This window comes from Cyprinus carpio, chromosome B16 (assembly GCF_018340385.1).
Source record: "Cyprinus carpio isolate SPL01 chromosome B16, ASM1834038v1, whole genome shotgun sequence".
Taxonomy (NCBI): Eukaryota; Metazoa; Chordata; class Actinopteri; order Cypriniformes; family Cyprinidae; genus Cyprinus; species Cyprinus carpio.
In genome coordinates this window covers 29750117-29762962 of record NC_056612.1, presented here as the reverse complement: position 1 = coordinate 29762962, position 12846 = coordinate 29750117, and the positions used below count along the sequence as shown (strand labels likewise).

The following is a 12846-nucleotide window of genomic DNA, read 5'->3' as shown; positions in this document are numbered from 1 at the left end:
ATTACTGAAATTCTGTTTATATCTCTGAACTCTGATTTTATATCTTGTGAAATTGTAAGTTTATAGCACAATTCTACATTTATATCCCACAATTCTGAGTTTGAATTGTGAGATAAGAAGTTGCAATTACCATTTAAAATTTTTTATTCCATGGCGAAAACTATATTTCACAATTCTAATTCCAACTTTCTATCGCAATTCTGAGATTACTGAAATTCTGTTTATATCTCTGAACTCTGATTTTATATCTCACAATTCTGTTTATATCTCACAATTCTGTTTATATCTCACAATTCTAATTTTAAAATTGCAATTTCAACTTTCTATCGGAATTCCGAGATTATTGAAATTGTAAGTTTATAGCACAATTCTACGTTTATATTTCACAATTCTAATTCCAACTTTCTATCGCAATTCTAATATTATTGAAATTATGTTTATATCTCTGAACTCTGATTTTATATCTCACAATTCTTTTTATACCATACAATTCTGTTCATATCGCAATTCTACATTTATATCTCGCAATTCTGAGTTTATAATTCAGTTTGTCTCGCAATTCTAATTTTATTTCGCAGTTCCAACTTTCTATAGCAATTCTGAGATTATCGAAATTTATTGTTTTTATCTCAGAACACTCAATTTGTCTCACAATTCTGATTTTATATTGCACTTCCAACTTTCTAATCGCAATAATGAGATTATCAAAATGATCAAAATTGTAAGTTTATAGCGCAATTCTACGTTTATATCTCGCAAATCTGAATTATATCTCTATAAAATTCAGTTTATAGCATAATTCTAAGTTTCTCACTATTCTGACTTTTTTCTCGCAAGAAAAAAACAAAACAAAAAAAGAATAGTAAGATAAAAAGTAGCAATTACAGTTTATTTTTTTAAATTTTTATTCCATGGCGGAAACCAGCTTCCATAAGCTTGAGTATTTTTATGGCAAAATGAATGTAACAATGTGATCGATAAAATGCCCATGAGATTCTAAGATCTGATTGTAATGAAAACTGATTCTAGATTTCTCTCAAAATAATTTCCAGCATCTCACTGAAATGATCATTTATATTTTCATGCCTTTGATTTTGGGGACGTTTTGTTGTTGACTAAATTTGAGAGATTCACCTGAAAACATTCATAATCCACCTGACGATCGACACATTTCTCAACACATTAATTAGTTTCATATACAAATATACATTTATGCGCATAAACATCTATAGCAACTTTATTTAAAAATAAATCTCATAGTACGCAATATTTAGTTAAAATAAAATAAAAATACATGTTCCTCCGAATATGGCCTTGCTCGGGAGAATAATCGTGCAAATATAGGCAGAAGAGAGTGCAGGCAAACCTCACACACACACACACACACACATTTGGTTATTTACGACACAGTTTCAGTGGTTCAGCGCATGCGGCGACAAACACGCTGCTGCTTTAACTAGTACAGAGAGGAGACTAGTTAGTCTGGATCAGAGATCATCACTAAACATGAACAGACTGAATTCTGGGACAAAACACATCTGTTCTCATGTGACGCATGTCTAAAGATAACGGCTGTGTTTAAAACAGCATACTAGCTCACTGCATACTCCACAGTGCACACTATACAGTGCATACTAATCTGTAAAACGACACTGTTCTCTGCTGTCATTCTATGAGTTGCATCACTGATTGTATATATACTCACACAGTAATAAATTACGTAAACAGTCAATTAAGTAAATAATTACTGCACTTTTCATTGCTCTTCCTTTGAAGAATTCAAGTAACAGATTACTCTTAATTTGTCTGTAATTTAAGTACAGTTCATTCTGATCTAACTGCATTAAATACTGTTTGGACTATAGAACAATTCTATATAAAACTTAAAAATTTAACATTTAATTGTTAAAATATATGTGTTTAATGTAACCTTCTCCCCAGTTCATGAATAATTTATGCCATTATATATATATATATATATATAATATATATATATATATATATATATATATATATATATATATATATATATATATATTTTTTTTTTTTTTTAATTACACTGTTGAAGATGTAATTAGCAGCAAGGAATTAATTACTTTTACATAGTAACATATATTAAAAACAAATATATTAGATTAAATATGTAGGTCAATTATTCCACAATTGACAGTATGCATCACCGCACAGAAATAAAAATCTAAATTTATTTTGCATTGTCAGGAGAAAGCCAAGCACAATGCATTTTGGGATACGCTATCTGTCCTGTTGTCTTCCACACATGCAGTACAGTATGAGAGTATGCTGTTCTGAACACAGCCGCTGTCACTGGTCAATCAGAACATTAGCCCCGCCCCAAACTCACGTGATTGGCTGAGACATCAAACAGATCAAATGAAGCGTTTCACTCGTCAGATCTGAACGAAACACTCTTAAGCGCACGAGTGGGTTTGCATTAACCTGGTGCGGTGCAGTGCATGCTGGGACTGAAGCGCCTGAGCAGCAATCGGTGGAGGCACGTGGCTGTGATTGGTCATCTGTAACAGGAAGTGGACGGTGCGGCTTTGATCGTCTGAGAAGCGCAGCATTAAAGGGCAGAAGCTCAGGGTTCAAGCGCGTGTTCTCGAGTCACTTGAGGTGGTCAGAGCGGAAGGAGTCCTCCACGGCGGGGTCAGCCAGCATCAGGTCACCGTCGGTCAGCATGCCCAGACCCTCCAGCGGGTTGTCAGACGAGAACGGGTCCATCTCGAAGCCCGGGACACACGACAGCGCGCTCGTGATCTCCTTAGACAGTCCTGAAGAATCTCCTGAGACACACAGCAGACTGTGAGCACTGTACTAATAATACACTAAGCAGCACACACACACTGTTCTGTCAGACAATAATGCAAATACAGGGTCAACTATAACTCATACTTCCTGACCAATCACATTAAAGCCACAATATGTAAGATTTTCATACTAAAGTATCCAAAACTACTCGCACAGTGTGGTATATTTCATGCAGTTGTGTACTTGGGTTATTCAGTCCCTCACCGGTCAGGATGATGTTGGGCACGGCGTGCCGCCCGTCTGTGTAGCTCTGGCTCTGGTTGATCATCTGTTGTTCTGAGGGGTCCAGCAGCTCCATCTGCGCCGGCTGACCCTGATACGAGCCGCTCTGAGCCTTCAGAACCGCAGCAGAACCACCCTCATGATTCACAGCCTCCAGCTGAGAGTCCAGACTCAACTACACACCACAGGAACAGAGACGGTTAACACCTGTGTGTGTGTGTGAGTGTGTGTGTGTGTGTGTGTGTGCGAGTGTGTGAGAGAGCGTAGTGTGCGTGTGTGTGTGTGTGAGTGTGTGCGTGTGTGTGTGTGTAGTGTGAGGTGTGTGTGAGTGAGAGTATATTTGTGTGTGTGTGAGTGAGTGTGTGTGTGAGTGAGTGTGTGTGTGTGTGCGCTCTTCTCGAGTGTGTGTGAGAGTGTGTGTGTGTGAGAGTGTGTATGTGTGAGTGTTTGTGAGAGTGTGTGTGTGTGCGCGAGTGTGTGTGTGTGTGTGTCATTAGTGAGAGTGTGTGTGTGTGTGCGAGTGTGTGTGTGTGAGTGTGTGCGTGTGTGTGTGTGTGTGTGTGTGTGTGTGTGTGTGTGTGTGTGCGAGTTGTGGAGTGAGTAGAGTGTGTGTGTGTGTAAGAAGTGTGTGTGTGTGAGTGTGTGTGTGTGTGTGAGTGAGTGTGAGTCTGTGTGTGTGTGTGTGTGAATGGTGCAGGTGTGTGGGAGGGCTGTGTGTGCGCGAGTGTGTGGTGTGTGTGTGTGAGGTGTATGTGAGGTGTGTGCGTGTGTGTGTGTGTGTGTGTGAGTGAGGTGTATGTGAGGTGTGTGTGTGTGTGTGTGAAAGTGTGCGTGTGTGTGTGTGTGTGTGTGTGGTAAGAGTGTGTGTGTGAGTGTGTGTGTGTTGAATGTGTGTGTGGTGTGTGTGGGAGTGGTGGTGTGTGTGAGTGTGGTTGTGTGTGTGTGTGTGTGTGGGGTGTCAGTGTGTGTGTGTGTGTGTGTGTGTGTGTGTGTATATAAGCGTGTGTGTGTGTGTGTGTGTGTGTGTGTGTGTGTGTGAGTGTGTGTGTTGTGTGTGTGTGTGTGTGTGTGTGTATGTGTGTGTGTGTTAACTGTGTGGTTGCGCTGGTGTGTGTATGTGTGGTGTGTGTGGTGTGCAGGCCCAGGTGTGTGTGAGTCGTGGTGGTGTGTGTGTGTGTGTGAGTTCAGTGTGGTGGGGAGAGTGTGTGTGTGGTGTGTGTGTAAAGGTGTGGGTGTGGTGTGTGTGTGTGTTACACTGGTTCGGGGTATCTGCAGGCCCAGGTGAGTCGTCTGTTTTCAGGATCTTGTGTCCTAAATGAGATAGAGATAGACACATCTGGACCAGTGCATAATCAGTTTTCATTTTAATTTATTCATTTATATTTATAATTAGCTTTTATTTTTAGATAATCAGTTTTCATTTTAATTTCCTGTTTTAAGTTAAGACTTTTATGTTTGTGTCTCATTTTTATTCTTGTTTTTGTATACTTCTATTCTGCTTTAATGTATTTTAATGTCAGGTTCTGTTTTAGTAATTTTAGTACTTAAACGTTTTATTTCAGTGAGTTACAAAGGCAACATTTGTATGTCTGTAAGCTTTTCATCTATTATTCATGCTTTGATTTAAATTGCTGTAAACAGCTGTAATAGTTTTATTAATCAGTGTTCTGTTAGTGCTGTTAGATTACTGTAGTGCACTATTATGTAATATGTACTGCTAGCACAAGCACAGAATGGTACTCCGTTATTACTCACGCTGTACAGGTCCAGGTCTCCGCTGAGAGCCGGACTGATCTGCTGTAGAGGAGGGAGCGGCTTGTTCTGCTGCTCGGACCGGGTCTGTCCCGTCTGCGCATCCGGCTGCGAGGCGTCTGCAGACCTGTAACTCACGGCGCTGGGGTTCTGGTTCTGACCGGGGCTCGGACGCTTCAGCGGCTGCATCTGGAAGGTCTTCTGCAGGTTCTGCATGTTGTGCAGGTGAAGACCCGGACCCTTCTGGACCTGCTGCTGCTGCTGGCCAAAAGAATACGGAGATGACCTCTGATCCCCCTGCCGCCTGCTGGTGTCCAGAGCCACGCCCTGAGACAGACACAGAGGCACAGCGAATGATCATTTTGATCAAACAATGAAGTGTGTGTGTACGTAAGCACTGATGTTATAAGTCCGGCCGCATCTGAGATAGCTCACACCGTTGATATTACTGGAGAAGTTTAAGAAATACACTGGAAAACACTGAATAGATGTGTGGAGTAATGTTTTAAACATACGAGCACAGTTCAGCTGAAAGATCAAGTTCACCCTCCTTAACTTTATGTTATTCTGCTGTTTTGTGTTAATTTGCTCTTTTTACATTGACTATCACTCTATAAAGACTAATACATTCAGATACAACAATCATTTATCAAATATTTATAACACTATACTCTGATAAACTGAACATTCACTTCAATGGTGTGAGACATGATGCTTTCAGAGGATTTCCTACTGAACTGCTATTAGTGTGTGTGTGTGTGTGTGTGAGATCTCCAAACTGGGACTAAAACAGTGCATGTGCGAGTGTAAATGGTGGGGTGTGGCGTGTGTTTTTGGTTGTGTGTGTGGGGGCTGTGGTGCCGTGTGCTGAGTGTGGATTGTGGTGTGTGTGTTTTCTGTGGTTGTGTGTGTGTGAGTGGTTCTGTGGTGGTGTGGTTGTGTGTTGTGAGTGTGCGAGTGTGTGTGTGTGAGTGTACACACCACTGTTAGTTGTGTGGTGTGTGGTAAGTGTGTGTGTGTGGTGTGCCGAGATGTGCCCATGTGTGGTGGTGCCGTCTGTGTGTGGGAGGTGTGGTGTGGTGTGTCGGTGTGTGTGGCCCATTATCTTGTGTTGTGATTGTGTGTGTGTGTGTGAGAGAGGGGGTGTGTGGGCCAGAGTGTGCGTGTGTGTGTAGTGGGTGGTGGGTGTGTGTGTGGGGTGTTATGTGTGTGTGTTTGAATGTAATGTGGGTTTTCGTGTTGTTTTGTGTGTGGGGGGGTGTTATGTGTGGTGGGGTGTGAGTGTGGGGTGTGGGGTGGTGGGGGGTGGTGTGGGTGTGTGTGTGACAGTGTGTGGTGGTCTGTGTGGGGTGGTGGTGTGTGTGTGTGTGTCTGAGTGTGGGTGTGTGTGTGTGTGTGTGGAGAGGTGTGTGTGTGGGTGTGAAGGGTGCGTGTGGGTGTGATACAGCGTGTATGTCGTGTGGTTGTGTGTGTTGTGTTGGAACAGGTTAAGTGTGGCTGTGTGGGTGTGTGTGGTGGGGTGGGTGCGTGGGTGTGTGTGTGTGTGTGGTGGGTGGCTGTCTGTGTGTGTGTGGTGTGGATCTTGGTGTGTGTGTTGTGTGTGATGGGGGGTGTGTGTGTGTGTGGGTGGGTGCAGTGCCGTGCAGTAATGTGTGTGTGTGTGATGCGGTGTGTGCGTGTGTGGTGTGTGTGAGTGTGTGTGTTGTGTGGTGGGGTGTGTGTGTGTGTGGTGTGTAAATGTGTGTGTGTGTGTGTGTTGGTACATGTGTGGGGTGTGTGTGTGTGTGGGGTGGGGGTAGGTGTGTGTGTGGGTGTGTGTGTGTGTACTACTGTGTTGTCTGTGTGTGGTGCTGTGTGTGTGGTGTGTGTGTGCGCGGGGTGGGCCTGTAAAGTGTGTGTGTGTGGGGGGGTAATGTACGTTTGTGTGGGGTGTGGGTGTTGTGTGTGGGTGTGTGTGTGGGTGTGTGGGTGCTAGTGTGTGGTGTGTGTGTGTGGTGTGGGGTGTTCACAGTAGTGTGGTGTGGTGTGTGGTGGGCATGTCGTGGGTGTGTGTTGGGTGTGTGTGCGTGTGTGTGTGTGTGGGGTGTGTGAAACGTGAGGTGGTGTGTGTGTGTGGTGGTGCGTGTGTGTGAAACCAGTGTGACAAAAAAGGGGGGGGTGTGTGTGTGTGTGTGGTGACTAAGCGGGGGTGTGTGTGTGAGTGTGTGTGTGGTGTGAGTGGTGTGTGTGTGTGGGGGAGGTGCGTGGAGCCGCCCAAGTGCGTGTGGGTGGTGTGTGTGTGGGGGTGTGGTGTGGGTGATGTGGTGTGTGTGTGTGTGTGTGTGTGTGAGTGTGAGAGTGTGTGTGTGGTGTGTGAGTGTGGTGTGTGTTCCCAGTGTAAGTGAACCTGTGTGTGTGAGTGTGTACAAGTGTGGATGTGCTGTGTGCTGTGTGTGTGTGTGTGTGTGTGACAGAGTGTTGTGTGTGTGTGTGAGTGTGCGTGTTGTTGTGCTGTGCGGTGTAAATGTGTGTGTAAGTGTGTGTGTGTGTTGTGTGTGGGTGTGTGTGTGTTTGTGTGTGTGGTGTGAGTAAAAGAGTGTGTGTGGGGTGAGGGTCTGTGAGTTGTGTGTGTGTTATAGGAGTGAGTGTCTGTGAGTGTGTTTTGTGTGTGGAGCCCTGGTGTGTGTGTGTGTGTGCGTGTGTGTGAGAGAATATGAGTGAGAGTGAGTGTGTGTGTGTGTGTGTGTGTTTGAGAGAGAGAGTGTGTGTGTGTGTGTGTGTATGAGTGTGTGTATGTGTGTGTGTATGTGTTTACCTGTGTGATGGAGCTGAGGGTGGAGGAGGTGGGGGAGAACTGTTTGGGGTGTAGTCTGCGTGTGTCTGCAGGCAGGATCACGGGGGTCAGCTGCGCTCGTCTGCGCGGGGATGAGCTCGTCTGCGGCTGCAGCGCGGAGGAGGAGCCGCTGAGGGAGGAGTTACTGAGCCACGACTGCAGCGACTGGCTGCTGAGGGATGACCTCAGCGAGGGGGAGGAGCTTAACGAAGACTGGAGGGAGGGGTTGCTCAGGGACGAGTGCAGGGAGGCGGAGCTCAGCGAGTTGTGGAACGAGTGAGCGCTGAGAGATGACTGGATGTTGGGGTTGCTAAGCGACGACTGGAGGGAGGGGTTACTGGACGTACCCTGCATAGACGGCAGCAGACCTGCAGAAACACACAGAACACCAAGAAATGTTTTAAATGTTTCATTAATGCTGTGCTGATTAATCAATCTAACTGCACATCAGTTCTGGCTCAGAAATCACCTGCCAAAACATTATTTATTATTAGAGATAAGTCATTATTATGTTGTGTGTGATGAGGAAAGACAATACAAAAAATAGCTTTAGAAAGAAACATGTTGACTCAACCAACGCATAATAATAATAAATAAGTAAACATGTATTCAATTTTTTAATATAACAAACAAAAAATAAATAAAAAAAAAAAATACAATTATACCCTTAATATTTAACTGAAAGCACCAGTAGGTGGTGCTCTCTGTCTTAATGAGAGTCACTGAATCATTTATTCTACAGATTTGTTCAAAGAGCTGATTCATTCAGAAACGAAGCAAGCGGCTGTCTTTGAGTCACTGAATGAACTGAACCGAACAATTACTTAACCTTAACCTAAAAAACACTTTTTCCACACCTGAATAACACTACTTTCATACACTATGAAATTTAAGGCATCCACTCTGTTATTGAACTGAACTGATCTGAATAAAGACACTAATGTGTTTTTAGAGCTGCTTTACAGCAGAATTTGTCTTTGTCTCTTATCTGAGGAAGTCTGCGTCATGGATTCGGTTATTTTCCTGTTTGTTACTGTGAATCTGTAATGTACTGAACATTCAAATCTGTTTTTGCAGACAGAGAGCAGACCGTTACCATGTTTGGTTAAGAAACAGCTTCACAAACAGTCTTTAACTTCACAGTCATTCATACTATCACAGAAATACTGGGATGAAAGTCTGATATAAACATTGATGTCTATGTTCGATCAAAATAATGCAAATCCCCTTTAGAAAGTATCACCTTGCCTTTCTATTACTAATAATATAAAAACGATCTTAACAATACTTTTTTGTATATATTTTATTGCTTTGTTTAACCATTCTGTCTGATTATTAGACAGAACTGTTAACGACGACACTGAACAAGAGGGAGAATGTGAGCACTGTGTGTTCAGGTGCTGCAGTTTTCAGCGCCGTCAAAATAAAAGTCCCACCTCAAACACATCGGCCAAACAGAAAAACTTATCAGTCGAAGCCGATATTATAAAAGCGGCAAAATATCGGTCAACCACTAATTTTAATATAAAAAAAATTAAACTGTCTCAAGTTATCCAGAATCGTGCAGTTCTACTATAATGTAGGGATGCACGATATTATCAGACCAATATCAGAATCCATATTGTAAATATCGGCCCGATATGAAAAATTATGCCGATGAGATTAGATCACGTCAGCAGTGTGGCTCACTCTCGAAGCAACGGTTTGCCTGAATGGTGATTAGATTCACTGTTTTGAAATCAATAAAAATACTTGGGTCATAAAAATTGTTTTGGAAAAATATCGGCATATCTGCAAATTAGGGTGCATCTCTAATATGAAGCATGACTCCTGAGCGTGAATGTTTTAGTTGAGTGAGTGGAGGAGTGTTTGCGCACCTGTGGAGTAGAAGGCGCCGGGGCTGTGGATGCCGAGCTGCGTGAGGGTGCAGGACAGGTTCCCCGTGCTGCCGCCGCCGCTCACAGACGGGTATCCCGGCTCGTCCGGGTCCAGCGGGGTCGGCAGCGGCGACGGGAAGTGCAGGCTGGACAGATCCGGCAGAGAGCCGCCTGTGTTCAACATCATCGGGCCGTGAGGAGCGCCGCCCTGCTGGTCCGGAGACGGAAACACACTGAACACAAACAGGAGTGACGGGTCAGATACTGAACACAGACGAGGGCTGGGAAAATAAAGTGTGTGGATAAAAACTAGAGTAGAGCGCCATCTGCTGTTAAAATATAGGCTCAGAATCCCTTCCAGAGAGAATTCAGAGTGCATTCAGAAGATCTCAGAATCAGTCCACGAATCGATTCTGCATTGATTTATCGTTAACAGATGAGCAGACAAACACAAAGAGACTAAAACATTAAAACAGGAACCAGCGTCTTCAGCAGACAGAGATAATATCATCATCACCACACAGTTTCAACACAACAACAACAAACACATTACATAGAAAACACATTATCTGTCAACCCAGACTCTCAGAGCAGCGCAGACACGTTCTCCTCCACAACCACTGATTGTTATGAATTCTATTTGTTATGTGCTTCATTAACATCTGACTGCTGTAGCGTATAATAACGCAGCTTGCAATTAAATTAATGTATGAATATGTTCTGAAACTAAGATTGACACACACAGACAGCACTGCAGCAGAAAACCAGAATAAATAACCCCTTTGGTCAAGAAATACAGCCAGCCAATAAACTACTTTAACCAAGTGTGTGTGTGTGTGTGTGTGTTTATCACAGTGAATTACTGCTGAGCAGAGATGCACTGAATCTCTTAAACATGCGGTAAATCAATACTGTAGAGTGATAAACTTGACCAAAATCATTATACTGATCATAACGGTAAACAACATTATAAGTGTGTCCCTGCAGCACAGAAGCAGTCATCAGTAGCACAGGTATATTTGTAGCAATAGACAACAATACATTGTATGAGCTCACAATTATACATTTCTCTTTTATGACAAAAAATCATTAGGATATTAAGATCATGTTCCATGAAGATAATTTTGTCCATTTCCTACCATAAATATATCAAAACTTAATTTTTGATTAGTAATATGCATTGCTAAGAACTTAATTTGAACAACTTTTCCCCGATGATTTTCTCAATATTTAGATTTTTTTGCTCCCTCAGATTCCAGATTTTCAAATAGTTGTATCTCAGACAAATATTGTCCTCCTAACAAACCACCATACATCAATGGAGATATTATTTATCATTTTATTTTTTATATTATTTATTCAGATCTCAAATGATGTATACATCTCAATTTTAAAAAATTGAGACTTATGACTGGTTTTGTGCTCCAGGGTCACAAATTGTTATTCATTTTATATATATAACAATTTTATAATAATAATAAAAAAAATAGATTGTATATGTGCAAACAATCATATTTAATTATGTTTTATTCTATATAAAATAAATACCTATACATCATTTATTTAAATGCTCCCACAATTTTCTTTTTCAGCCAATCACGTTCATTCGGCTTCATCAGCAGTGAGTTCAGTCTGAGTAACAGATAGCAGCACACACACACACACACACACACACACACACACACACACACACACACACACAGGAAGAGCGTGTGATTGGCTCAGACTCACGTGATTCCAGGCACCTCACAGGACTTCGGTCGTGAAGAGAGCTGCGGCAGCTGAAGAGAAGAGAAGAAACACACTGTGTGCTGATCTATACACAGAGATTCATCAGGACATCATTCAGTGTGTTGATTAAACCCTGTCACTGTCTCTGTGATGATACTTTAATCACATACACACACAAAACATGAGCTGCGTTCACACCTTTCTGGAGTCCCAGGGCTTGAGGAGGCGTCCGTCGTCAGGGCTGTTCTCCTCGATGGGAGCAGGATAAGAGAAACCTGCAGGAGGAACAGAGGCTCGTCAGTACAGACTCAAACACACATCTAACGAGCGTCACACACACGTGAGCGTCACTGACCGTCCGGTCGGCGGAGTCCTGTGGAGAACGGGTCTCCAGCCGGAGGATTCATCACACTGGTGTGCAGCGCCGAGTCCGAGTTAGTCCTGCACACACACACACACACACACACACACACACACATTAACACACGAGACACACTCAGAGACGTGTGATTTACTGAAGAACCAGACCGGCCTACAGACCGTCCACATCAGACGCTCAAGAACCCTTCACAAGAATCAGTCAATCTAGTGAGAGACGGATCATCTGTCCCAAACTGATGAACCCCGTCAATAATTAATTAATGAAATTAATCAAATGAAAATAATTTATTGAAAAAGGTCACTAAAAATAAATCATAAAGCTAAAAATTAATTAAATCATAAAAATGTTACAATTAAAATAAATTAAAAAAATCAAAATAAAAGGTATTAAAATCAATCAGCGATGTAAAATTATAATTAATAACTTAAACATCAAAATAAAACACTATTAAAATAAAACTAAAAATAATAATAAAAAAACACTATTATTACAAAAAGTAATTAGACCATAAAAAAATTAATAAAAACACACAAAAAGCAAATACTTCAAATAAGGTAAATCATTAAAAATGTTAATTTTTTTTTTAAATACAAACAAAAAAAATATAATTTAAAAAAAAAAATTAAATACACATAATAAAAATTCATTAAATCATAAACACTATAATTTAAAAAAAGAACATGAAAATAAAAAGGCATTAAAATAAGTCAGATTAATAAATTAAAGATTAATAACCTAAACATAAGAGAAAACTATTATAAAATAAATAAATAACCCAACCCAAACCTAAAAATGTATTAAACCATAAAAATGTAAAATTAGTATGATTAAATAATTTTACAATAAATAAAAATAAATAGCACACAAAATAAAGCACTTACGACAAATGAGAAAATCATTAAAATGTTACATTCAAAATAACCATTTAAAAAATTTAAACTATCAAAATAAAATTTTCTACAAAAAATAACTAATTGTGTTCAAGACTCATCAGCAGAAGATCGGTCGGCTGAAGATGAGCTAACAGAAGTCTCTGTCTGGACTGGTCACCTGTTGAGGGCTGTGCTCGGCAGCTGCTGGAATATCTGGCTCTTGTCCGTCGCAAAGTTACTGTTCCAGTTCTCATGAGCGACAGAGAAACCTCCGTTACTTCCAGAAGAAGAGAAGAGCAAACTCAAGAGACGAGCGGCTTTGCCAAAGAACCAGAGGAGCGGAGGACAGATTCAGAGCAGGGAGAGCAG

At 41.6% G+C, this 12846-nt stretch overlaps 1 protein-coding gene across 1 annotated transcript in view; it reads right to left on the bottom strand.

Moving 5' to 3' along the window:
- Window positions 1–899: 899 nt before the first annotated feature.
- Window positions 900–12846, bottom strand: part of LOC109058202 (CREB-regulated transcription coactivator 2) — a 21010-nt gene continuing 9063 nt past the window's right edge. The window contains exons 5-13 of the mRNA XM_042740307.1: window positions 12656–12727; window positions 11579–11664; window positions 11422–11498; window positions 11224–11273; window positions 9493–9725; window positions 7598–7983; window positions 4714–5130; window positions 3034–3226; window positions 900–2804 (exon numbers count right to left, since the gene is read on the bottom strand). Coding sequence (XP_042596241.1) covers window positions 2626–2804; window positions 3034–3226; window positions 4714–5130; window positions 7598–7983; window positions 9493–9725; window positions 11224–11273; window positions 11422–11498; window positions 11579–11664; window positions 12656–12727 — 1693 coding nt within the window. The 3' untranslated portion in view covers window positions 900–2625. The remainder of the gene's footprint in view (window positions 2805–3033; window positions 3227–4713; window positions 5131–7597; window positions 7984–9492; window positions 9726–11223; window positions 11274–11421; window positions 11499–11578; window positions 11665–12655; window positions 12728–12846) is intronic.